The sequence below is a fragment of the Poecilia reticulata genome, linkage group LG8, assembly GCF_000633615.1.
Source record: "Poecilia reticulata strain Guanapo linkage group LG8, Guppy_female_1.0+MT, whole genome shotgun sequence".
NCBI lineage: Eukaryota > Metazoa > Chordata > Actinopteri > Cyprinodontiformes > Poeciliidae > Poecilia > Poecilia reticulata.
This window is the reverse complement of record NC_024338.1, coordinates 15,023,730-15,049,216: the sequence shown is the minus strand read 5'-3', so window position 1 is coordinate 15,049,216 and position 25,487 is coordinate 15,023,730. Positions and strand designations below refer to the sequence as shown.

The 25,487-nt window shown below is 38.7% G+C and overlaps 1 protein-coding gene across 1 annotated transcript in view; it reads left to right on the top strand.

The window, feature by feature from the left end:
• Positions 1 to 17,801: 17,801 nt before the first annotated feature.
• mrtfbb (myocardin related transcription factor Bb) overlaps positions 17,802 to 25,487 on the top strand; it is an 11,434-nt gene continuing 3,748 nt past the window's right edge. The window contains exons 1-8 of the mRNA XM_008416252.2: positions 17,802 to 18,149; positions 21,055 to 21,120; positions 22,595 to 22,650; positions 22,770 to 22,845; positions 23,082 to 23,243; positions 23,459 to 23,649; positions 24,465 to 24,593; positions 25,432 to 25,482. Of these exons, the coding sequence (XP_008414474.1) occupies positions 18,050 to 18,149; positions 21,055 to 21,120; positions 22,595 to 22,650; positions 22,770 to 22,845; positions 23,082 to 23,243; positions 23,459 to 23,649; positions 24,465 to 24,593; positions 25,432 to 25,482 (831 nt within the window). The 5' untranslated portion in view covers positions 17,802 to 18,049. The remainder of the gene's footprint in view (positions 18,150 to 21,054; positions 21,121 to 22,594; positions 22,651 to 22,769; positions 22,846 to 23,081; positions 23,244 to 23,458; positions 23,650 to 24,464; positions 24,594 to 25,431; positions 25,483 to 25,487) is intronic.

The following is a 25,487-nucleotide window of genomic DNA, read 5'->3' as shown; positions in this document are numbered from 1 at the left end:
GTGTGTGTGTGTGTGTGTGTGCGTGTGTGTGTGTGGGATGAAACAATCCACTTCACAGAGAGACACTCAAACAAATGTGTGTGACCTCCTGATTTAACTTTCTCAGCCATCTGGTTTCTTTTCATCCTCGCATCTCTTGATATTGGATGAACCACTTATGGCTATGGGTGCCTCTGCGTTATAATTTCAAGCTACGGTATTGGCTTTTTAAGGTCTTATCGATATAAATCAAGACATTTTTTTTAAATCCATCGTTTAATCTTTTTGTTTAATATTCAGTGATTGTTTTAATCTTTCAATCATATCTCTGCTCGGTAAATCTGGAAACAACAGGAGGCTAATAATGTGTCTGAAATGTAAAGGTCACACAATGAAGTACAGCCAACAATAGGCTTTCAAGGGTTTTTGTGATCTCCACATCAACCTTCATCAAATGCCATGGTGATGCCTCTGCTAAGCTGCTAAAGGATCAATCAACACATTTTCCACAGCTCTAGGTAGATTTCTGCGCAGACATTGAAGCCTGTTCGACGTGCAATATCTCAAAAACCCAAAGCCGAACCTTTTGAAATAACCTGAAGCCATTCATTGTGGGGCTGTTCGCCCGTCTCTGCCTCTAAGCGCCTGACATTTTTCCCCTTGTCTTTTTATTCATTTTGCACACAATCAAGATGGAGAGCAGTGCAAAAAAGTTGTCATGGCAACAGAAAAAAAAAAGCCTGAATGACCATGGGCGAGACAAACGTGGTGGCGCATAGCGCTGTGCAAAACATTCTACGACTTAAGCACAATGAGATTTCCAAGAGAGGAAAAGTAATGGAGATAAAGTGTAGTTTGAGCCGGAGGATCGCTACTCTGTTGGAAATTAGTGGGATTATCGTCACACTGAGACAGTGGTAATAACGTGAGTTTTGTTGAAGATGTTACATGACATTTGGCAGAGCAGCATAATTCTGAGCATGGTTCATCTTGATGGAAGCGGTCTTAATGGTGTCTTTATTTCTCTTCTTAAAATGTCCTCTTACATTGATTAGGCCATTCAGCTGTCTGGAAAGGCTTGACAGATAATAACGGTTTAAAGATTTTTTTTTTTTCTCCTGAGTGGTTCTAATAAAAAATATATATTTATTTTTCTATTTTCTCAAACCAAGCATGAGATGAATGAAATATGATTAGTAGCCGAGAGGGGTAAAAAAAAAGACTTCCTATTAGAGTCTGGATATAACATATTGTTATGGATAGAAGATGAAATTTAAAAACATAAAAACATAACTTTTCATTCTTTAACCCAAGCTTTAACCGCAAGATAAATAATACAAAATGGTAAATAGCTGTGTCATAGCCTAATAATGTCCTGGTTTGATATAAATTCCAGTACAGATGTACACAACTATTGAGCAGACAAGTAAGCCTTATATTTGATAGATTTATTGGATTCCAGATGTTGCAGAAAAAGAGAATTAGTGATTTTTTTTTTTTTTTTTTTTTAATAGGGCCTATATTCTATCCAATTAACACTGTCCCTGTTTCTACCTACTGTGGAAAAAAACAAATAGGATTTAAGGAATAAACAGATAGGAGATAACAAAGATGACGAAGAGGTCAGAATGAGAGAGAATGGGGATACTAGACATAAATTCATTAGAGGTGCTAGAAGTTTGTACATCTCTTTAATTGCTTTGTTTTTTCTTTTTGTACATTCTTCTTGTTCCCAAACTAGATCCGACAGTAGATCTGATCCTAAAATAGCTCAACCAAACAAATGATGTCTTTGAGGTGACTTAAGCCCTTTTCTTATCATTAGACTCACAAACCCACCTATGGAAATAAATGTATAATATGCAATGCTTCAGTTAATTAATGGGTCGTGTGTGCTTCAAGGGCATGCAGGTGGGATTGTGGAACCAAGAGGCCGAGGCGACCAACTCAGAGCCTCGATCCGAAATTTGAGATCTCAGCTGCTTAAAAGAAAAAAATTGTGCACGTTCTTCAGCGTGTTATCTGCTCCGGATTAGATAAACAGACAGTGTAAGGTCATCAACCATCTCTGCTCTCTCTACACCTATGGGATCTGCTGCTGCTGTCTGTAATTTGGATCAGATCACAAGTCAAACTTGTTCTGCAAATCCATTTTACCTTTACAAGTCATATTGGCAACAGGTTTGTGACTACTTCCTGAGCTGGGTCAGAGGAATAGTAATGGGAGGTCGACTTCACCTCCCGATGATTCACATAGGCATAAAGGACATGCGTTGATCACTGAAGGAAATTATCTGAAAGTCTGTGGTTTTCTCGTATTTGAACTGGCCAATTTGCAATCGGTTTTGAGTGAAGTTCACTCACACTTACGCTGTACGCTATTCCCAGAGCTGCATGAATTATATATATTGTGGGAATCTGTGTTATTCAAACAGCTGCTGACTTGGCAAAAAGCAGCCCTGGGATGTCACAGATGAGAGAACTGATCCTCCATTCTAGTAAGGTGACCTTTTTTTGCAAATAACTTCTCATCAAGTGAAATCAGACAGAACTCGTATAAATTGGTCATTGTTCCCTTTTATCTTTGATGCAGTTTAATTTTGCACAAGTTTTTTTTTTTTTATTCTAGCAAAGTATTACAGATTCATTATGCAAATATTTATAAACACTATGCAGTTTCACAATCTGATACTTTTTTTTAACTTCAGTTGATGCTTTCTATGCATTAAGAGCCAAACAATTAACAATCTGCATCCATCATTTATCAATGGCACCATTATAAATGTGATTCCCTCCATGAGGCAATCAGGGATTGTTCTTCCTTGTAAGGTCTGAACCTGAAGTTYYTTTTTGCACTTGCTATGTTTGTTTGTGAGAACTGCGACATGATTCAAAATCATGTGCATGCTGTATGTATTTGCATGTGTTATTGCAGTCTGCCATTCCTGTGTAAAAATAGACGTGTGCAGAAACAGTTGCTGTTACTGAATCTGAGATTTTTCTCTGCCTTTTTTTTGTTCTTTATTGTAGTGTTAATAACAAAAAAAGACAAACAGATTCGTAACTTTGTGCAAACACTTCTGATCGTAATATCACAGCAAGTGCAATTATGTTATATTTTACTTTCAAACGACATGGATTTACAATGTCCGAGTTGAATAACATGAGCTGAGCTGTCACGTTTGACAACATCCCCCATTTTTTTCTGTAAGTAAACTAGACGTTGCTGGTTGCACAGGAGCAACAGCAGGAGCTATTTCAGGTTGGTCACTGTTGTAGTTTTGTTTAAAGCTTCAGAGTTGCAAATATTAATTTTATTGTGTCACCAAAGGCAGATAAATAACAGCGGGTGAGTATGGTTAGCGACTGACAAATGGCAGTGAAATGCAGACAGAGGCTTGTTTGATAGTCTGTGACGGCTGGTGTGAAAGTGTGATTCTCTGACAGTCAATCAGCACCTAAAGAGAGAAAACTGGTTATATTTTTCGCACAGGATTTTTATTTATTTATTTTTGCTTTGTTTGTAACCCATTGAGATGCGTTGGTCACATAGCGGCTGCTCTGTCAACTAACAGAAGGTTCACTCCAGACAGATGAACTCACACGGAGTGCTCCTCTTCTGACAGACCTGCAGGTGAGTTATATTATCCTGACAAAGACGGGAAAGAAACACTTCACAACAACCGACGACTCGGTCGCTGGAAATAGAAACCGGAAAGACTTCAAACTCTCTGCGAGCTTAAAGCTGATGTTAAAAAAGAACGTCGGAAGAAACTTTAGACACTGTTTATTTTTATATTAACTTGTCTTGTGCTCGTCTTCCTTCTCTCCTCTGCTCCCTTCTCTTCTCTTCTACAAGAAAGGGAACAAAAATAACCGAAAACTCGTCTTCCGAATCTGCCAATCATTATTCGTATTTATAATCTTTAATCACTATTATTGCAAACGCATAAAGGAAAACCTACTGGTTGCAACTATTAATACCCTGACATTTTTCTGAAACATTACAATAAACATTTTACTAGAAGGTAAAATAGGGGGGAAAAAAAGATGAGTCCTCAAAAACTCAGTTATTCAGCTTGCTTCTAATGTAAGGTTGATCAAATAAACAACACATTGGAAAAAATAAAAAAATATATGCATGAATGAACCATCTTTAAAGATTTGTAGGCTTGTGCTTGAAGAATCTTTTAATCATCCTGGTTACGACAAAGAAAGCACAGGAGGCGTTTGCCCTGCGTTTAGAAATCACCGACGACAGTCAGAGGTGTGATTGCTGGTAGTAAATATGGTCCAATCATGCCATCAAAAACGCCTGTCATTTGCCTCAGCGGTAGAGCAATAGAGTGGCTATTTCACTCTAGGTTCGCCGGTTTCATTCAAGCCTCCGGTGGGATGCATGGCCCATTATAGCAGGAGGAACGTTCACTTCTTTAACTATGTGAGCTTCAGGGGGGATAATGAGACTCCTGACCAGTGGGAGTTAAAGCGTGTCTGGCTGTTCCTCCAGTCATGATGCGTACAGCAGAGGTAGTTTTCCTTCCGAATGCAGTTGTCCTACTTTGTTGCAAACTCGCTTGCAAATCATTTAAAACACATCAATTATCGCGGCAGATTGAGCTATTATACAAGAGTGCCCCAGTTTAAAATACTTGATGTCGTCTGCCAAAGTGAGTAGTTTGTGTCTGTGAGAAAATCCAAGCAGGGATTCTTCAGAGTGAAGTGAGAAATTTGAAACCGACTCAAATTTATTTAGTCAAACAAAAGGGCGACTTCATCTTTCATTAACACCGAAGACGGGAGGAATGCGGCTTTTTCTCCAGGACAAACTGATCGTCTTCAATTTAAGGGTTCCTCTACAGACCACATGTTGTGTACAGTAACATTTCAAGGGTTTCCGGAAAGGTTAAGAGGAAAACTTCAGAAATCCAAGTGTGTTGACTTTTATGTAGCTAATGAACAAGCTGAAGCCAAATTCATTTTGTAGTAAAAAATAAATAAAATAAAATCGTTAGCTTTTTGTTTCACTTTTTAAAAGACATCAGCCTTTCCTGCATTCAAGAGCACAACCTCAAACATCAGACTTTCAAAGATCCATTTTTTTTATGCCTACATGCTCTGTTCTATTTTGGAACCAAAAGGATTAGGGATTCCTGCTGAGACAACAATTCAATGCGACTTCATTTAACAGATACTCTTTTACCAACTGGCATGGCATTAACAACTGTCTGTGTTGTGACATGTTGGGATTGGATTGGAATGAACTGGACTCATTTGAATTAAATTGGGACCAAATTTGATTATTTATACTTGGAAGCTGGGTTTTTCTCGTAAGGTGTCTTGAGACATTGTGCTGAATTAGAGCAATCAAAATAAGCAGAATTTAACTAAATTATGTTGAACGAAGACATTTTGCTTAACTTTCTTTTGATGGAAACTAACTTTCTTTTTATATTATTTCAATGTTTTTTCAAGAGTAGAATTGGCATACATTCCGGCAGAAACATATGGGACAAAATCAAATTTATTACACATAAAAAAAACTGTTTCTTATTACATAGAAATATATTAGGGTTTTCCAATAAGACTCCTTAATGGCCTATGTGTTGGAAAAACTGATGGGTCTAAACAAGGTAAGTTCTTTTAATATCAGGAAGTGTCCTTTCTCATAAAGGACACCTTTTCAGAAAAAGAAAAAGTGTTCTTTTTCACTTGACCTTTCACCTACAGGGGTTGCTTTTCTCCAGGCTCTACATTGAACCATAGGAGCGCTAACCTTCACTTAGTAGATTAGTAGTACCTTTATTTCTTAATTGTATTAGTAATTAGGTCCTGCTGCTCCACCTTATATTTAGTTAAAGTTGATTCATTTAGACATTGATTTGTAAACATTTCTAATCCTTTGTGATATGCAGAATTCTTGTCATTCTTCTTTTGTCAATGAGATCACTCAGTGGAAAGGTGAAGAATAAATCCTTCAGATTGATTTTGGAGATTGCGTGACTGATTGATTTTTCGCTACAAAAGCAGCCTTCAGCTGCCCCCTACAGACATAAACTCTACAGAAATCCATTATTTCCCACAATTTTATAACATTTGACAATTTGTCAAATGTTCATTGTGGTTCTTACCAACTCTAACTTCTTATTATTTACATGTTATGTATGATTTTTACGTAGACAAAGAAAAAAAAAAAAAAAAACTTTACATCTTTCGTGCCACCCGGCAGGCGGACAGGCACCCCAGGCGGGAACCAATCGACACACGTGTAAGTTCAGAAGAACGGGGAAAGAAAGACTGGTAGCCTTACTGTGGAGAATTGCTCTCCCATTTTAAGGATCACAGCTGGAGGTGGTTATTTTCAGATGTCATTGACTAGTCACCTTGTCTTTCAAAAACATTTTTGCTCCAGGCGATGCATTATGTGTGAGGAGACCCAGATATGTAGGTCTTTGGAGGCAGGGAGAGGAGGTGGGAGTGGAGGCATATTGCTTTTTGGTGCTGTGGATGTTGGCTGCTCGAAGGGTGGGGGGTTGAGGGGTGTGGGGGGGACCTGTCGCAGCAGAGATATCCAGAATTGGGCTGCCAATCTTGGCAGATATTCCAGAGAGTTGAGGCTCAACTGTAGCATAACGTCTGAGTGTCGTCCAACACATTCCCAGGTGAGCCCTCCACATGGCTATTATGTGCACAGTGTTTGTGAGGGGGGTTGGGCTACTTTATGGGGATTTCAGTGTGCATGTCCAAGTGTAAGAAGCAACTTGAGCACAAAGGAAAGGTTACCAAACAGAAAAACAGACATTAATTTGAGAAAGACAAATAATGTAACCTGTAGTGTTTGAGCAGCAAGTTTTTCTGTTTTCCCATGATGATGATGATGATGATGATGCGATCCTACCTTTGAGTGGAGATTTCTGTCTCAAAATCAGAAAAGACCGTCAGTGAGAACTCGAACTGCACGACTCACCTGCTCAGTGTAACGTGAAGCACCGTTTTTCGATCAGCCAGTATTTTGAGCCCACACATTTTACTGGAGCAAAACTGATCCCCCTCCCCCAAACACACAAACTCACACACACACGCTTGGAGAGAATTTGGCTGGCCAGCAAACACACACAGAGCAGGAACTTGGCTGGGTTACTCAATTCAAATTGAGGCTAAATTTGACCTCTGTTGGGAAAAATTCTGACTAGTCCGTTGGTGTTCATTAAATGTCCGATAAAGTCACATTCAAAAGTCAAGTTAAACTTCTCTTGTATTGCAGTAAATTGATATTATTACTTAATTTTCCTTTGCAATCAATAAAGCATTTCTGAATTGAATTAAATAGTGTAGGCAACAGTAGGCATTAATTTTGCTCCTAATTACCAAAATAAAAAAAACCTACTGTTGTGTCTCAAGGTGTATTTTTGGTTGATGAATCCTATTTTCATAAATCTTTGTTGTTGAAACTGGAGTTGATTTGTAGCTAAATTCATGACTGAAACGTGATCACAATCATGTTTGTCCTCAAAACTTCCAAACATCATTGAACTTCAGGTCTGCCATTATGTCTAAGAGACATATTTAACTGAGCAGCAGAATTCAGAGTTTTTTCCTCTGTTTGAAGATACTGTATATTCAGAGTTTATTTGCTTCTCTGCTTGAAGGACTTCTCAAAAACAACGTGAGAGATTATGTCTCTCGGCTTGTTTGTGTACCCTCGAAAAGTGTGAGGACGTCCGCAAGGCTCTGCTTTCAACCGCTGCCCTTGCAACCACAGCCCAGAAGAGCAAGAGCAAATATACTTGATGGATTTTTTTGAAATTAGATTTTTTTTTTTTTTTTAAGTGTTGTGCTGAGAAAAGCAACCCTGCTTTTTGCTTTAGTCCTACTAAAGCAAAAACACAATCCTCGGCTGGTTTCATAAGTTGCTTTAAGTCACACCGCCATTTTTTTTATGAATATTTTCAAGCGGAATCATAACATTCAAACATAAAATTAAAGAGCACTAACTTGTCTCCAAGGGCGATGCATCTTTGTGGCATTCAGATGTGAGTACAATTAGGACAAGTGTGTTTTTTTTTATTTATTTAAAAAAAAATGTATCTAATTGTGTTCAGAAAGTGTAATTTTAATTTTGTTTGGCATTTCATAGCAGACAACACCCCCTCCCCTCGCTGACTAATATTATCACGGTCCTGTAGCTTTTTTAGACGGCTCCATATTTGGGGCAGAGCTGATGGAGGGCATATGGACTTCAAAGATGTCAGAATTATCACTGTGTGGTGCAGAAGCAACACTTCAGGTTTAATTTTAACCTACTGGATTCAACAGAGCCAAGTAGTAAGCTATTGCTCATAAACACTTTAGCGCTTCCGTGTGCATGCGTTCAGATTTCTGGCTCTTGTGTTGACTCCGTTTTTGAAGAGGTTCTTTTATTGGCTTTTTTTTAAGTTTATTTTTCCATGATATCCTTTTGCTTGCGATATCTGTTTTTGTGGAACAATGTTCGAGCATTTCTAGAGGCAGATAAACTCTTCAGAGGCTGTTTTCTTTAGATAAACAGCTTCATTGTGACACTTTTAGTTGTAGGAAAATGCTATTTGATGTAGGAACAATCAATGATTTGACCCTTCAAACAATGAAATGAGAAAGCATTGTCTGGTTTGTCTTTTCCTATGCATCAGGTGAAATAAATGATTCAACCCCATTTTTTTGATGGAATAAAAAAAATGCCTTTTCTACTCATTTTCTTGCAAATTAGTCACATTTTCTGCAGCTTTTCTATGGTTCCACTCCGTATATAGCCTCTCAGAAATATCATTTCTTGCTGCAGGCTTTCTGGAGTCATTATGTGCATGTGTGAGGGACACTTATGCCTCCTTAGTACAAAAAAAGGTCAACAATAATAGCTACCTTCCCSCTTATCCAGCCTGACACTGATTGGATAGAAAAAGAAGTCATCTGCAGAGCTGCAACATTGCTAAATGCGTCTATGGCAGCATCATCTCTCTAGATGGCAGTGTGATTCAGGTATCTGGGATTTGTGGTATGGACTCCTATCACAAGTGCTGTCATGGCAAGACAGTTTGATCATTTAGATTAAAAAAAATATATATATAATTCTCATCTAATTGGAACATTAATTTATTTTACAGGAAATTTGGTAAATGTCACTTTCCTTCGCTGAGCAGATCTGTTTTGTTTACTGCAGCAAATGTACTTGCTTTGAGTTTGAGGAATTATATTTATTATAGGTGTTTTATGACAGAGGTGGCTCATTGCKTACAGTCTCYAAATYGTTTGCCTTACAACACTGCATGCAGAAATAAGTGCACAGAAGAGGCTTCTTGTTTTTCTTGCACTGGTTGCAATTCATGCACACAGTAAAACACGAGCCTTTAGTGCCCTCTTCTGGTTCCTGTTGTTATAACGCAGAAGTCCAGACATTCGCTATTAAAACACAGTGTTGGTTGTCTGACACTATKTTACAGTGGTGCATAAAATTCTCAGTCAATTATAGATTAGATGAGGCAGTGTGTTGGAAAAGTACCGTAATCATGAATTTATTTGTTCTCGCATTGCAACTTCAATGTGTTTTACGTGGGATCATATGCGATGGTACGACGCAAAGCAGAATGAAATGGCAAACAAAATAAATATCTGTAAAGATTACATTTGTGAACAGAGATCCACAGCTCGGGAGGAGAATCTGCTGGAATGGCAACTATTAGTTCAAGAAATCTGTCTTAAAAAAAGCTGGTGTTGAAAACATAAYAATGCCCATCATCACCCCCATCATAAATATAGTGGATAAAGCATCATGCTGCGCAGACGCTTTTATTCAGGAGGGACATGGAAGGTGAATGAAGCAAAGTCAACAAACAGACGTAAATCTAAATAATAATCTGCTGCCGAACATGACTATTGATACACACAGATGTTCTCCATYCACTTTCACAATCTTTGAGCTATTTTTGAAAGAAGAATGGACAAACATTTCCAGTCTGCAGATGAGATGTAGACACCYACCGATTTCTAGCTTTTAATTGCATTTAAAGTTGATTATACAACGTGTTGGCTGAGGSGGCCTGAATACAAACATGTACCACACTTTCTCAGATTTAAAACAAYAATGGATCATTTTCTCTCCTCTCATAATTATACCATAATTTATGTTGGTCTGTACCAATAAAAAAGCCCAGTAAAACACATTGAGGTTTAATTTTCCAACATRAAAAAATAAGGAAMAAAAGGTTTCAGGGGTATGAATGTATCTGCAAAATTAAAGCTACCAGAGCTGCTCTCTGGYGTTTGGTGACAGCGGCCAGCAACTYGTGTCCAGAYTGACAAACTGAATCCAGTATCACCACTGGTTCCAGCCAAACATAACCCAGTGAAATGCCACCAAATAACCTGCTCAGATTGTCTAACAACATAATGTCTCTCGTGTGGAATAATATTTTCATTTCTGTCTGGATTAAGAAGAACTCTCCCAGGAACCCACGACCTGCGTGACCCCTGATTCATGCATGTGCCATGTGGGTGTGGGATCCACAGTTTACTGCTCCAGGCCTGAGCAAATAGTGCAGTAATTCCAGGCATTGCTCTGAACGGTGGAGGAAGGAAATGTCTGTAATCAGGGTAACCTCACGGTTTCCCATAGAAAAGTCAGGAAGTAAATGAGTTCCAGGGAGATGGCATTAGATGAATCGAGGGTGAAAAAAATGCCGTCCATTAAGGTGTCATGTAATATTTATGTGAACAATCTAGCAAGAAAAGATTGCTGTGTTTTGCTTTGGAAAACGTTATCTTTTACTTTACTTTTTCATTGCCTTCAGCGTACTGGGTGTGACAGACATTGCACGTCTGAAACCAGCGGTGCACGCGTTCTGATTCTGGCCTTTATAGAGTGCCTAATGCCTCCCTGCAGTCTGGACTATGTTCTTACGGCCTGTTGTTCTGTCAGTCTCTCTCTTGAGGGTGAAGCTGGTGCTACACTGTTATTCTTACCTGTTATTCCGATGAACAAATATTGTTCCTGATCTTTTTCTGGGKACAAAATCTAGTAGAAAAAAAAAGGTTTGCATACCATTTGGTAGTGTTGATGGAGAGTTGAGGGGGAAAAAATAGGCTTAAAAAAACAAAAAAGGTCTTGGGAAACGTCCAAGGTTTGTCCTCCAGTGTGTTTAAACACATGCTAAGRAGTATGACTGCAGACACGAATACAGCAAGTTACAATATGAAGTGACTTGGAATTCAATAGATTATCTGTTATTTAATATCAAAGCCATTTTTTTCCAGTTTATAAGTGAGAGATAMCTTCACCTTTTTAAAAAATATATATTTAACTCTTACTGGAGGGTAAATTTAGGGTTATAAAAACATTTCCCCCCCATTTTGTTGCCCTGATAGATAATAAAGGTAAAGTGTAACTGGTTTTCTTAAAGGAATTTTTTGAAAATGTTTTAGAAACTATGTCCCCATGTCTTCACTCAAATGTGAACGAATTCATGTTTTGCCATCCTGCCTCTTTGTAAGTCAGCTGTAATAGAAGGTCATTCTCAAAAAAATTTTTCTTGAACCATCTAAGAAATTCAAAACTTTCAAAAAATGTTTTTTTTTTTTTTTTACAATTTTGAATGAATTATCACAGCCAATTTAAGTTTCTGTTTATCTAATTCTACTCAAAAAGATTGTGAAATTAAAACATTATTATTTTATTTATTTATTTTGCTTAAATATGAGAAATAAAAAAAGTTTAATCTCATGAGTTTTTATTTTTTTAAATAAATTGTGTTGGTAATATGACATACTGGACATCATTTATTCCAAAAGTAATTTTCTTTTGGTGTCAGWCCACTGTCAGAGGATTGTTCTTTTGTGGCTGTTTATTTGGTCAGCTGACCCATTAATCACTTAGTGATACAAAACTTCTTCAAGTCCATTTTAAATGTCACTTTATTGTCTCTTAAGTCACAGTTGAATCCAATTCAATTCAGCTGAATCTGTATATATTTGAAAATACATGTACCAGTGTTAAATGTTCTCATTTCTAAAAGATGCTGCATCTCTCAGATCCTCTGTCAGCTCATTGCTATTTAAGTGTCTCTAGTTCATTCATAAGATATTACAGCCCTATGAATGAACTGTAATGCAATCCTGGCTGCTTTTGGGGAAGCTTTTGTCTTCACATCATGCTGCTCTCATATTTCAAGGAATCACAGAGACCACAGAGACCCKGTCTGGCTCCCACAACAACACCACGAGTTACAGCATACCGGTGAGCAAACAACGAGTTATTTTTATCTATGCTTGGCCCCCAACTTACCCCCTGCCAAGCACACTTCTGACTGGGTTGAATGAAGAGAACAAGAGGAGAGTTTATGTAATGTGAAGCAACTCTGAGTCGTAGTCACTAGAAGGATAATTGCACTAATGGGAAAGTCACGGTTGTTGAAATCAGGGAATGTTGGAAGGGAAGTATGACGGAGCTGCACACCCTTCTGTGCTGTTAACTTTTTTTTTTTTTTCATGATGTTAAGATTATGGAGATACTGTTCAAACCCAAGACCCAGACATTTTTATTTTATTTTATTTTTATCCTCATCTAAAAGTCCACTTTGGCTAATGGCTGTACATTCAGCTATTTTTAGCCTCTGAATATATGCCTGCTGTAACGAGTGGAGTTAATGTGGTGTGCTTTTCTTATAAAGGAGGAACTATTTATATCTTGCACTTAAATATTTTTAGCCTGATGATTATTTGCAGTGTTGCACATAATTCTTTCAACACATTTAAATTGTTCTGTTCCAGTCCAGTCAACTAATATTAAGCTGTTTTCCAGCTAGAGTGTTCAAACCTCTTGAACGTTTTTATATCTGGTTTCAACCACAAACTTTTTTATTGCGATTTTATGTAACCGTACAACACAAAGTGACGCACAAATATGAACTAGATGAAAAATAAAAGATTGTTGAAAAAAAAAAAAAAACTAAGACAATCTGAAAACGGTTCATAGCATATGTTTTAAACCTCCTTTATTATTATTCCCCTAAATAAAATTCAGTCCACCCTTTGAAAGTGACCTATTTCTACAAATAATYTCCATCTCAGTGTAAATTATTCTCAGCGTGAATACAGCTTATTCTATTTAGGCCTGGGACGTTATTGTTAAATTTAAGTTTGAAAAACTCTGTACTTTTCTTTTTGTTAAATCAACGGAGAAACTTATTTGTCTTCCTAAGTTGACTTTCATGTCACTCTATCACGTCTCTTCAGATGTATTATTTTCTTCCGTTTCATAAGGTGTACTCTACTTTGTGTTGGTATGTGAATCCTGAAAATATACATGGAAGCTTGCGCTTCCATATTCTACTTTGACCATAACTGTTGTAGCTGCTTAATCACGCTGTGTGTCACCAACGTCCTACACTGGACCGATTGGAAGTCCAGTGAAACAATGGTCTCTGTGCTTCTTTACAAAATACAGGCAGATAAACAAAAGAATGAACCAGCACCAAAAGGTAATATCATTACTGAGAAAGAGAGAGAGAACATGCAAAACAAGCAAAAAGCCCCAGTCGACAAGAACCTTCCTGCTCTAATTTGCTGGCAGCATCCATACTCGCCTCTGCTCAAACTTTGGATGGAATCTGAGTGATAATCCTGTCACTGTTGTAATCTTTGAGAGGAAAGTGTGAACTTTAATCAAATGCAGAGACTCTCTGCAGCAGCTGTCTGAACTCCTTGGGAATACTGTACAACATGCTCTGTTTTTTTTTGTATCGACTTGATGTGGCCAAAGCTCAGCCGTTTTTAGCCCCTTGTGGCTGCTGCTTGTAGCACAGCTTCAAAGGAAAACTGGAAGCCTACAGGGATTTCCCTCTGGCTTTCCCACCATCTGCACCGGCCTGCGTGGAATTTGATGCAAGCGGGTGCCTTGGAACCTCAAACATCTTTCATTATGTGTGTGTATATAAAGGCTGCTGCTCGGGGTTTCAGTCAGCAATGTTTCAACTTGTGTTTGCAATGATCAGGTATAATATGAGCTGGGCCTCTTTGAGAATCATCTGCTTTAATGTGTGTGTTTGTGTGTTATGCAAGAAGTTGTGCATCTTGGCTACCTGTAATGTGTGTCTTTTCCTGGCCTTCAAGAGATTGGTCTTGAAAGCTCTTTATTTCAAGTCAGCAAAGACTCTTAACATGCTGTGTTTTGTAGAGAAAGACAYGTGGGCTGAAAATTGGGTCAGATGGATGAGCCTGCTKTTAACTTCCTCCTGATCTGACCATGAGCCCGTCTGCAGACCATGACAAGACRAAAGCCTTGCTTCTAAAGCCTTCAAAGGGCTTTATTGCATTTAACAGATTTGTCGCATCAAAGTTAACTTCACTTAGTCTGTATTCAAGGCAAAAAAGCAAGAAAATAYATTTTCTCTCTTTAAGAAAGTGTTTATTTTCAAGCAGTCTAGATCAGGTTGTTCAGATCTCAYCCAATGGTGATTGTGCTGCAGTTGATTTTTGTGCTACAACAGTTACAGCAGCAGAACTACATGGCTGCTGTCTGACATCAGCGCTAAAGATAACCTCAGTCGAAAGTTTTCTCATGCACATTTTTTATTCGTCAGTATGCCATGGAAATTTGCTATTTATATCATTTGAAAAGATATTGCTTTTTCAGAGTGTATTAAACCAGTTTTGCTAAATTTTCGGGGTTTTACTGTGTCCAATGTTATTAACCTGGATTAATGAAAGTACTAAGAGAGACATGAAACGGGGGCGACTATATAAAAAGATTTTAGGTGAGTTTGGCTGCTTAGAGCTCCCTCAGCTGTATCCTAACAAGTCGAAACCTTTCTTAAGTGAGCAATGTTTAACRTCTGGAGAGCACGGAGCTAAGTGATGCTTCAAATGCTCAACAAATAAAGGAAACGGAGGACGCTGAAGCACATCAAGCTAAAGATGCAGGGAACCCAAGACGAAGTTGACTGGATGATCAGATGACATCAGCAAATACAAAATCCATCAAAGTAGTTTTGTGTGTCTGTTGAAAAATGTTTGAATTCCAATAATCTAGTGTAACATCACACAAGAAAAAACAAAACAAAAAAACATKTATTTCATTTAAATTTTGGGGAGAAAATCAAAATGTATAATTTTTCTTTCAAAATATGATTGATTAAAAAAAAATTAATCATCAAACAAAAGGATATATAAACRTATAAGCTTACAGCTCTGAGGACATATGTACCTCTTCTAACTGATTTAGCTAGGAGAGAGAGTTTAACCCAATATGACGAGGCGAAATAATGTAAGCAAGAACATCAGGTTAATATTCTCGCTTAATATTAACAAAGGTCAAGCTAGCGGTGGGCCACAGCTGTAACTCCTGTGAGGAGAATGTGAAGTCAGTGGCAGCAGTGCTTTGGTATAATGCATAACTGGAGAGTAGTAGRAGAAAGTAGCAGAGAACCAGTATAGCAGTATATCCTTTAACAGTGCAACCCTTTACATGAGTAACTGTAGAGATATCTCAGGATAACCTTAGCCTCTCTCCCTACGAGCTTCACCACAAAGGAAAGTTTCAAGGAAAGTTCATATTCTCACATAACCACATTGCAAATTTTKAATTATATTCAAAATGTTTTCCCTTTTTTTTTTTACAGTTCTACCTTCAACCTGCTCGGTAAGTTAAAAATACAGTTGTTTCTGAATTCTTTGCTTATTGGTTCCATCTGTTGCAATGACTGCATGTTATACATTGGACCTTGATGGAGAGAAAACAATCAACATCAAGTRTTGATGATGAAAGTGAAATCAGCCAAACATTCCAGTTTGGGTAAAGGTGCATCGTTCCAAGAGTGTTTTCACGAACTAAGCTGGTGTATAAACAAAGTCTTAAAAGATATGATGCTGTACTTGGCACTCGGGGAAATCCAAACACTCCAGCGGATAAACAGTTTGTTGCAGAGTTTTGCAGCACAACTCTGCATCGTAAATCAAATTCAAGATGGCAGCCAGAAACCCTGAAAGTCAATCTTCTTTAAATGAGTATTTATGAAACCATATGTCAGTGAAAATATGTGGCTGATAGGAAGCGCATAAGATAAGTATCGTAGTCATTAAGTTAAGATTACAGTATCTGTCAGTCATGAAATTGTGTATGTTTGAAAGATTTGGAGCTGTGGGTAATTTATCAAAAAGATGAACTTGACCGATCTTCACCTGCTCATAAAATCAAGTTTAGATCATTGCRTTGACTGATTATCAACACCTGAGTCTATATATCCAATCAAAATTATGACCCGAGTAGAATATTATTTCTTTGGATGATAGATGTTTTCTGCTGCTCCAGACTAGTGTAAAGACTTTTTGGAGCACAGAAAGAAGATGGGAACTGCGACTTTGTGACAAAGTATTCCGATGTCTTGTTTTGTTTCTTTGGCTTGCCCACTCATGAATGTGGAGCTCAGGAAGCTTGTTCGTAATAAGTGAAATACTGGAGATGTTTTTCCACAGTTCAAACCCCCTCCCACCGCTCTCCCATATTTTTCAGACTCGTTGTTCACCATTATTAAGTCCCAGTGGTGGGCTGTCACAACATCTTGCCTGTCCCAATCTGCTTTTCCTCCATCAACTCCAATATTCCCCCACTTCCCACACAGTTTGACATGCATACTTCTCAATTTACAAAAGAAAATTATTAATGCCAAACACAGCAGCCCGGTCTTCCCAGCATGCACTTCTTCAGGCACTTCTCTTGAAGCAGCTGGAGTATGGATGTGTCTGCAGATTCACTATATATATGTATATATATATATATAAGAGTGGTTTGTTTGAAGAGACAAACCACTCTTCAGGTGGTTTGTCTCAAACCACCTGAAGAGTATTTTGTCTTATAATAATATTAGCATAAAGTGATTTGGATTGCATCTATCAAAGTTGAAACATGAAATTTGTTGATTTGTCCTTTCTTTTGCTCATCAGTTGTCTTTCTTTTGAAATCTTTTATGTTCTATTGTAAAATTTCCAGATGAGCAGACTTCTAACTTTTCTATTCAGCAACAACCTAAGTATAAAACTGCATTTGTGTAAATGTTTTTGTGGAGAGAAAAGCAATGCTCTTCAAATTAATTCCTCTTCCAATCGACACCATTGGATTTATTTGAGTAAAAGTTCATAAACTGTGTAGTGGCAAGATAAATTTTGGTCCTTCAAAATAATGTATTATTTTATTATTCATACCACAGTGGAAAAGAATGTGTGGATTAAAAAACTAAAACATTTGCAAAAACTCTGATCAATTCAAAACTGAATTAGAACTTTAGTTATTTATTTGAATCAGTTGTTAGAGTAACGATAACTACAGACTGGTATGATTCTGTTTAAAAATGCATTTGATTTGTTTTCTTGCACTAAATATTTTCAAGAGTTGGATATCTCTCTCGTCTCTTTTAGGGATTTTTAAACATCTTTACTAGGAGAGCCAACCAACATACTCTAACTGGCACTGCAGGTACATTCGAATAAAAGACCTTCATATAGAAATTGTAATTTCATGAACTGAAAATAAGGTAATGGTTAAAAAAAACATCCCAAAGTCTCAAAGATTAGAACAAGTCTGGCTCCCTAGACACAAAATCTAAACAAATGAGGAAAGACTTGAAAGTTCTTCTCTCCCTACGGGCCAAGTGGTTTTTCTTTAATGCTAAGCAAGTTTGTTTAAGAAGCATTCTAGTTTCTGTTAGTTATCCATAAACTGTTTTTATCCCCTGCAAAGAGAACGTCCTGAAACGGTAATCACTACCTCATCCCATAAATGATTAAAAAAGTTGCTTTGCTTTTCCTGTAGACGCTCAGTGAGGACAGACCAACCTGACCAAGTAAGGGTTAACTCACGCAGCCCTGYGTTCCCTCCTCCTGACGTCGCCTCYGCGCTCGCGCGCTCTTACACACACAGACRCAAACTTTCCCCGCTGAGGCCAGCAGAGAGACWGGAGAGTCAACGAACCACATGTTGCTCTCTCGGAGCGTTGTCTTCTCTCCTTCTCCGTAGCTRCTGCTGGATCTGCTCCGGTCTCATCGCTCCATGGGACTCCAGAGCTGGCCACCAATCAGACCAGAACTGTCCTCCATGGCTTGCCTGGATGTGGAGAGCCCCTCCATTTGCAGGGGGAAATTCAAATCAGGTGTGTTTTCTTCCTTATGTCATGTGCTTGTATTTTATTTACTTGGTTTGTTGTTGTTAGTGTAGTTAGGCGGGATGTTATTTTCAGGTATTCCTTGTGTTAAAGTTGTTGTGCCCGACACAGAAAAGACAAATGTCACAAGTACACGTACACTGTGTGCTACTTACAAAGGAAGCGCAAAATCCCAGATATGCAGCAGATCAAGATTCTGCTCGTCATTTGCATATTTCTAATCTTCCTTGTTGGCCGTTGACCTTGCTTAAAATTCAGCCTGGAGCAGCAAAACAAAACAGAGCAGACGTGCTGCTGATGTGATCTATTCAACATTTGTATCCCATTTAAACACCTGTGAAGTTTTATCAGTAGCTTTTCAACCCCCATGCTGAGGCGAATTTTACTATTGTGACACGTTGAATAGCAATCTTTTTTTTCCCCTAAAAAGACATGAGGAAGATTTATACTTTCTAATTTAGTTATCATACATTTTCTCTTTCTTTGGGAGCAACCTTGTCTTCATATCATGTCAACAGGAAGCTTTTCTTTGCAGACTGCATTATCACAAACTAAGCTAACCTAAAGCTAACCTATTGTTACTGAATGTTTACTCAGTTTCCATTGAAATTACATCGAACTATGAACTAAATTATGTGTTTATAAGTTTAGAAGAATAAAAACAAGAACTAAACAGCTACATCCTCATTTCATTTAAGTGATGTTAAAACCTAAAATGCAGGATAAGTATAGTTATGATAATTAATGRAGAATAAAATAAGACTAATGAACCTTAGATCATATCTAACCAGGTAAAAAAAAAAATGAAAATCTCACAGCTAAATATTTTTAACAATGAATTAACAACTAATTAAAAAACATACATGAAGTGTTGAATTTGACTGGAAACAAAATGCTGAACCACTGAGTTCCTTTAAATCAGGGCTAAAACCCCCATTTGTTTGGAATTACCTTTGATTAATAATAACTGGAACATTATTAATTGTTGTTTGTATTCCAACTTTTCATTACTTTCCTTTATCATGTGTCACTGGTACTTTAGTGCTTTTTTTTTTACTTTACATAAAGTATTATTCATTTTTCACATACACATTTCAAGGCCTAAGCATATTTTATCCAGCATAATGGACATGTGAAAAACTACAGTATATGTTCAAAAAATACTAATGTCTTAGTACTAATCTCTTCACAGGTTATTAAACATAATAACCTCTGAAGTGGAATAAAATCCTTAATATCATTTTTGTAGCTGTTGATTAAGGATTTGTGATTATAAATCCCAGAATCTTTGCTAAAATAATGTCATTCCTTGTATTTACAACAACAACGTTGTCGTAAATGAGTGTCAAGTTGTTCATAAACTAAAACCCACCATTTCAGACAATGATTTTTTATTTTTGTTTATGTAGCGTCATAAGAAAGGGGGGTATAGGGGGGTCAGTTTAAAAAGAGACTGATGGGAGAACTCCAGGAGTGATTTGCTGAGAACAACACGAGTCTGAGATTAGAGATTACATCAGCAGACAGGGATTTCAGCAGAGCCCCCTCTCTGTGTTTCTTTATAACCTCTGTTTTTGCTTTACTGGTGAGCAGGAGCCAGTTTGCATCATGGAAGGGTTAGCCAGGGTTTATGCTCAACACAAGATGACACAATGAGGAGGACCCCGGGCAGGAGCCGTACCCTCATGGTGATGCTCAAATTAAAGCCAGTGCTCYCCCATGGCGCTTGCAGGCGGCTTGTCATGCTATTGATATGCAGTTGTGTACAGTAATAAAACAGACTGCCTGTGGCGTTCTTTTTGAGTCACAAATATTGAGAGAAACTGATGTTGTTTCTGTTTGAATCTCCTGGATTCAACCCCCCACCCCCTCTCTATTGGCCTGGGTTGGTAATAGAAAACACAACAGACAGAGAAGGCACAGTTTGTTCTCTCTTCTGGAGATGATGTCCTGCTATAAGAGGTGGGCACGGCCCTCCATCCTTTGCCTCAGCTCTYGTCACTCTGCGTTCCCTTGCCCAGAAGTCGAAGTCGGCGAACATCCCCCTCGACTCTACAGCAAACCGGCGATCCCACCCCCTTAACTGCCCCCAAAAAATGTCATGGTTCCCAGGCCTTGTTCTCACAGCTGCCCCGYTTATTTTTGCTTGAGTGAGTCACAGAGTCCTGTTCGGACCCGGCGTCTTTCCCAGGGGAGTTGAGTCGGTCCGCGTTGTGTGTGTTTGTGTGTGAGGGGGAACTGTTTCTCCCAGGCCACTGAGCAAATCCGGCTAAGCTGGGTTCGCTTCGCTACAGCGATGACGATAAGGGTCACGGCCTCATGCGTCACCGTCACCCCCTAACCTTCTCGGCAAACTTCTTCTTTTTTTTTTTTCCTTCTTGTGTGTTGCTTTGCTGGAAAAAACAAGTCCACGTTTCTTATTTGTAAATGTTTAAACTACTACTGTTTACATTTTTTTGTACAACACAGAAGATGCATCCAGAAACTTCATGTAAGACTCAGGAACATCGCTCAACAAACCAGACTTCTTCTCAAATCTCGAATCAGGGAAACGGGGGAAACAGAATGTTATTCCCCTGTTTTAATAGTTTTTAATTGCGTCTTTGTCACATTTGCAGAACTCACTCAAACATTGGCTTTTCTTTAGGAGAGCTCCAAGCCAATGTGGAGCTAACCGTGATACCCCCCGTAACTCAGACCATGCAGGAACTGAACAGAATATCTGTGGTTAAGAGCTTAGTTTGGTGTTTGGCTTCCAGGGAAGCAAAGTGATTGAGAAATAATAACCATTTCTGCTTTATTTAAAGTCCTCCAGGTTTCACAGATGGTTGTGAGATGAGTCAGATGAGTTGTTTCTGAACGGTAAATGTTTAACCTCTGCATTCTTCTGCAGTCCTCCAGCACTGTCTGCAGCAAAGGAGAACTCGGGAGCAGCTAGTGGAGCAAGGCATCATGCCGCGTGAGTAGTTTTCATACCGYTACCCCTTATCTGCTCCTGGTGAGTTAGTCTTATTGCCCGGCATTAACAAAAGAACAAAAAAAGTATCCAAAATTTAAAAAGCTATTCCAGATGGCAATGTTTGCTATTTATTTCCAAGAAGTCCCAAAAATGATCTTATCTTAGCCTGCAGAACGGAAACTTATTAAATGAGGCAACATTCAGTCATTTGCACTTTTATAACCGAAAACTTGTAATGGAAAAACAAATCTGAGCGACTTAACAGCACGTATTTGCATATCCCCTATGAAATGTGACAAGTTATCATTGTACTCGTAAGACTTACTGATATCTGGCCCTGAAAGGACAGATTATTCTTTAACAGGATCTGTTCGTATGGCAGACGCTGAGACAGTGAAGCACCTGATATTTGGAGCATTAAGGCAGAATTATGGACGTTTCATCTTCTTGATGTCCTGCTCTGTTTGGAGGACCTTCACCTGCTCCTCTCTGACACCACAAACCCACATCAATTAGAAAATGGACGTCCTGCAGGGGTTATTTTCCTGGCACCAGCACCCCTTACGCTATGGATAAGCGTGTATGATAATGGATGGATGGATAGCTATGTCTGTCAAGGCTTMTCAAGATGCCCTCGCCATAGGAACTCAGACAATACAGAGACGCAAAAAATATGGTGGGAGAGTTTGTTTACAGTTTATGTAAATATCCAGTTTCAACTCCGAGTAGGATCAGTTGATTTAATTAAGACTGATTTTTTTTATTTTATTTTTTTTGCACTTTAATGCACTTTAATCAAATGCAATCAAATGCTCTACATTTAAAATGGTTCTTCATAACCTCTTATGAAGAATGGAAATCAGAGCAATAAGCAGGAATGTTTTACTGTGCGCGCGCGTGTGTGTGTGTGTGTGTGTGTGTGTGTGACACACTCCTTGGAGCGTCCCTGATCCGTGTATCATTAAAGCAAACAATGGCAGTCATATCAGAGGTGACTGGTCAGTGACACAGTCCTCCTCTGAAGGAGGATGAGTTTATTCAGAGCGATCAAAGAGTAAAACTCCCTGCTCAGAGTAATCTCTTTGTTTGAGTCAGTAAAGCTGGTGCTTCCTGTTTTACTCCCATAAGCTCTTCCTTACTGAGGCCACGATCGCAAAGAGCAGAAAAGGCAAAAAACAGAACTGTCAAGATGCCAGGAAAGGGATTATGAAAGAGCTCTTCAAATCAGCAAATTTTATCACGAACTTTATCATCTGCGTAAAAAACAAAAACAAAAAAGAAATCTGAGTTTCTGCTCTCAGTCAGAGTAACTTTAAACCCTAAAAACAACAAAACATCCTTCCAGAGAAGTCTGTTTTCTCCCAAAAGGAGCATGTGCAACCCCTTTGGGGCTTGCTAACTAGCAAAGCAAATGCCTTTTCAGTTACAATCAAAAGCACGTAAATAGTTTCATGTATTCTTATTATTTTTCCAGCTCTGAAAAGCCCAGTTGCCTTCCACAAACAGATTCACAGCCTGCAGCGAGCCAGGGTGAGTCTCTAATGTGTTTTTAACTCCACCGYATAAATTTGTTCATCTGTGACTTTAATGATGTTCAAAAAATACTTAAGTAGACACATTTTAAATTTTTTTTTCCTTTTTTTAACCAGACTGGGACTTTTCTTAAGCATAAACTGAGCAGCAGACCGGATCGCTCCGAATTGGTCCGTATGCACATCCTGGAAGGTAACCCCTTTCTGTGTTGTTTCTGGGCGATGGTGTTTGGATTAGCAGAATGAGTAGGGCCGTTATTCATCTGTCTGCATTTATTACTGCTTGTTCAACAATCCTGCGACCATCCGAATGTTTTTGCTGCAGACTGAGCGTGTGAGAGGTCCAGCTGAGTCACAGTGACAAATCAGACTGAGTGACGACGGCCGGATCGTAGGTGAACATCCTCTTTTTGTCTTTTTGTTCCTCAGAAACGCAGGCGGARCCCTCCCTGCAGGCGACGCAGTTGAGACTGAAGAGGGCCAGACTGGCCAACGACCTCAACGAGAAAATCGCCCAGCGTCCTGGACCCATGGAGCTGGTGGAGAAAAAGATCCTGCCTGTCGACTCTGGAGTCCAAGAAGTCGTAAACAGTAAGCGTTCATTAGCATTACTCACACAGCGACGACCAAAACGTAAACTTAAGTGGGGATCGTTATCAGACAGACTTTCATCCACCTCTGTGGTCCAAGCTTAAAAAAAAAAAAAAAAGCTCCATATTTATCTAACTGTCTATATAAATGCTGCGATGCTACAACTGTGTCCTTAAGTGGCTTTATBTCTTAAACTCTCTCTGCTGATCATACAGATTGTGAGGCGGATTACTCAGACACACCACATGTTCCAGATGTTTACAGCTTTGATGAGGACAGCAGTGATGCTTTATCACCACAGCAGGCCAACAGCCAACCGTCTCCTTCCCAAACTTTACCCTCCCCACGGGAGTCAAGGGAAGCCGAGGTCTCTTCTGCTTCCTCTGACTTCAGCCCTCCCCCGCAGGTACAGAAATATCCTCAACTCTGTGATCAAACAAATTGTTGCCATGTCACAACTAGTGGACAAATCAGCATAATTTACAACTCTTTCAACAAAGCAGTGGCAAAAGTGTTTCCAAGCCGACTCTGGATTTTTTTTATTTTTATTTTTTGTACATTTTCTCAACAAACACCAGTGTATTTTTTTTATAGGATTTAATATTTGCCCCCAACATAACACATAAGAATCTGATCAGAGGAGAAAAATGTGAACTTTGACCTGCATGCACAATTTGTGATGTAAAACTAACATTGTGTGGTAAAACAATAGAAGGTGTCGGGCACCGTGACGTGGGGATGCTTTCCTTCAACGGGAACAGGAAGCATTTGCTTCTGAAACTCCAGTAAAAGGCTGGTTTTTTTGGGGGGGKKTTTTAAAACGTGATGACTTGGGGACTGAATCCAAATACATGTCACGTTTTAAGATTTTTAATTCATTTTTAACCTTCTGCTTCACAATGATGTCCTACTTTGTAAAAGTCTATCACATAAATTTCACAAAAGATGAAGTACTCTGCAAAAACACAAAATGAAAGAAGCATTTCTTAGTGCACCCAAAATGCAAAAATGTTAAAGGGATATAAATACTTTCAAAAAAAAAAAAAAAACTGCAGATGAGAAAAAGAAAATGCAACTTTAATCAGACTTTAACTACTATTTGGACAAGTGGCGCATGTTTTTGTTTTTGGAGTGTTCATCAGGCTTGGTTTGGTTATTCTGGATAGTTAGCAGATGTTGCAGCTCATCTAATTCCTGGTCTGTGCCTCTGCTTTTCCTCAGCTCTCTCCACCAGGCTGCTCTCAGTCGGCATCRGATGTCTCCACGTCAGAGAAACCGAGCGGCCTGGAAGCTCACCARCCTAGCGCCGCTGTCATCCAAGGCATTTCGCCAGGCCAAGTTCTTGTGAGAGTAAGCCGACTTTCTYATGTTTCCTGTAAAAACAATTGTGTTTTGAAATTGTTTTTTATCTAGTTCAAAAATAGCTGTTATGTCACTGACCTCTGGTATACAGTCATGTGTTTCTTTGATTAACTGCCTGTGTCTGTTGTTTTTTTTTTTCCTCTCGTTTCCTTTGGAAATGTAATGACGGATAATGTTAGAGCTTGGATTTTTATCTTACCGAGAGTCGCAGCAGTTTAGGAGCGGATAAATAATCAGCCGTCAAGTCAAACGCAGGTCAGAGAGCAACACATTTAACATGTTTTAGTTCTTTTGTTGTCTAAATCTGACAACGATAGGCTGGTCTTTCTCAATGAAACTGTAAAATCAAAGCTAAAACTCGAAAGGAGAGATGGGGAAAAGCGTGCATTTAATCGAAATTCTGTTATGCTGTGATCTCCAACTAGAACCGACTTCCTTAGGAAATGAAAGGGGAGTAAATTTGACAAATTGAAGGCTGCATGCTGGCTCAGTTCACGCCAAGTATCTGGTTTCTTGTCTTCAATAAAACCTGCAGACATGCCAGGACATTTTCATATACTTTCAGAGACAGAGTGTTGAAACGATACGTCATCTTTTTACTACCTGTTTTCTCATTCTGTATTGAGACGTCAGAGCAATCTTCTATCTTAACACTAAAAACTATTAAAAAAAAATTAAAAAACAGTGTTCAGTCTAACTTTGCTTTGGCCACAGCAAGCACCATTCCTCCTGTACCGGACTTAGATTATTCGCAGAGATTAAATATCCATCCGCATGCTGTTCTGCAGCTTCGTCTGACTTTGTCTTTGTGCGTTACACTCTGCAGCAAACTTTGCCGAAGCCAGCCACGGACAAAAGCCGCAGCAAAAAGAACAAAGAGCC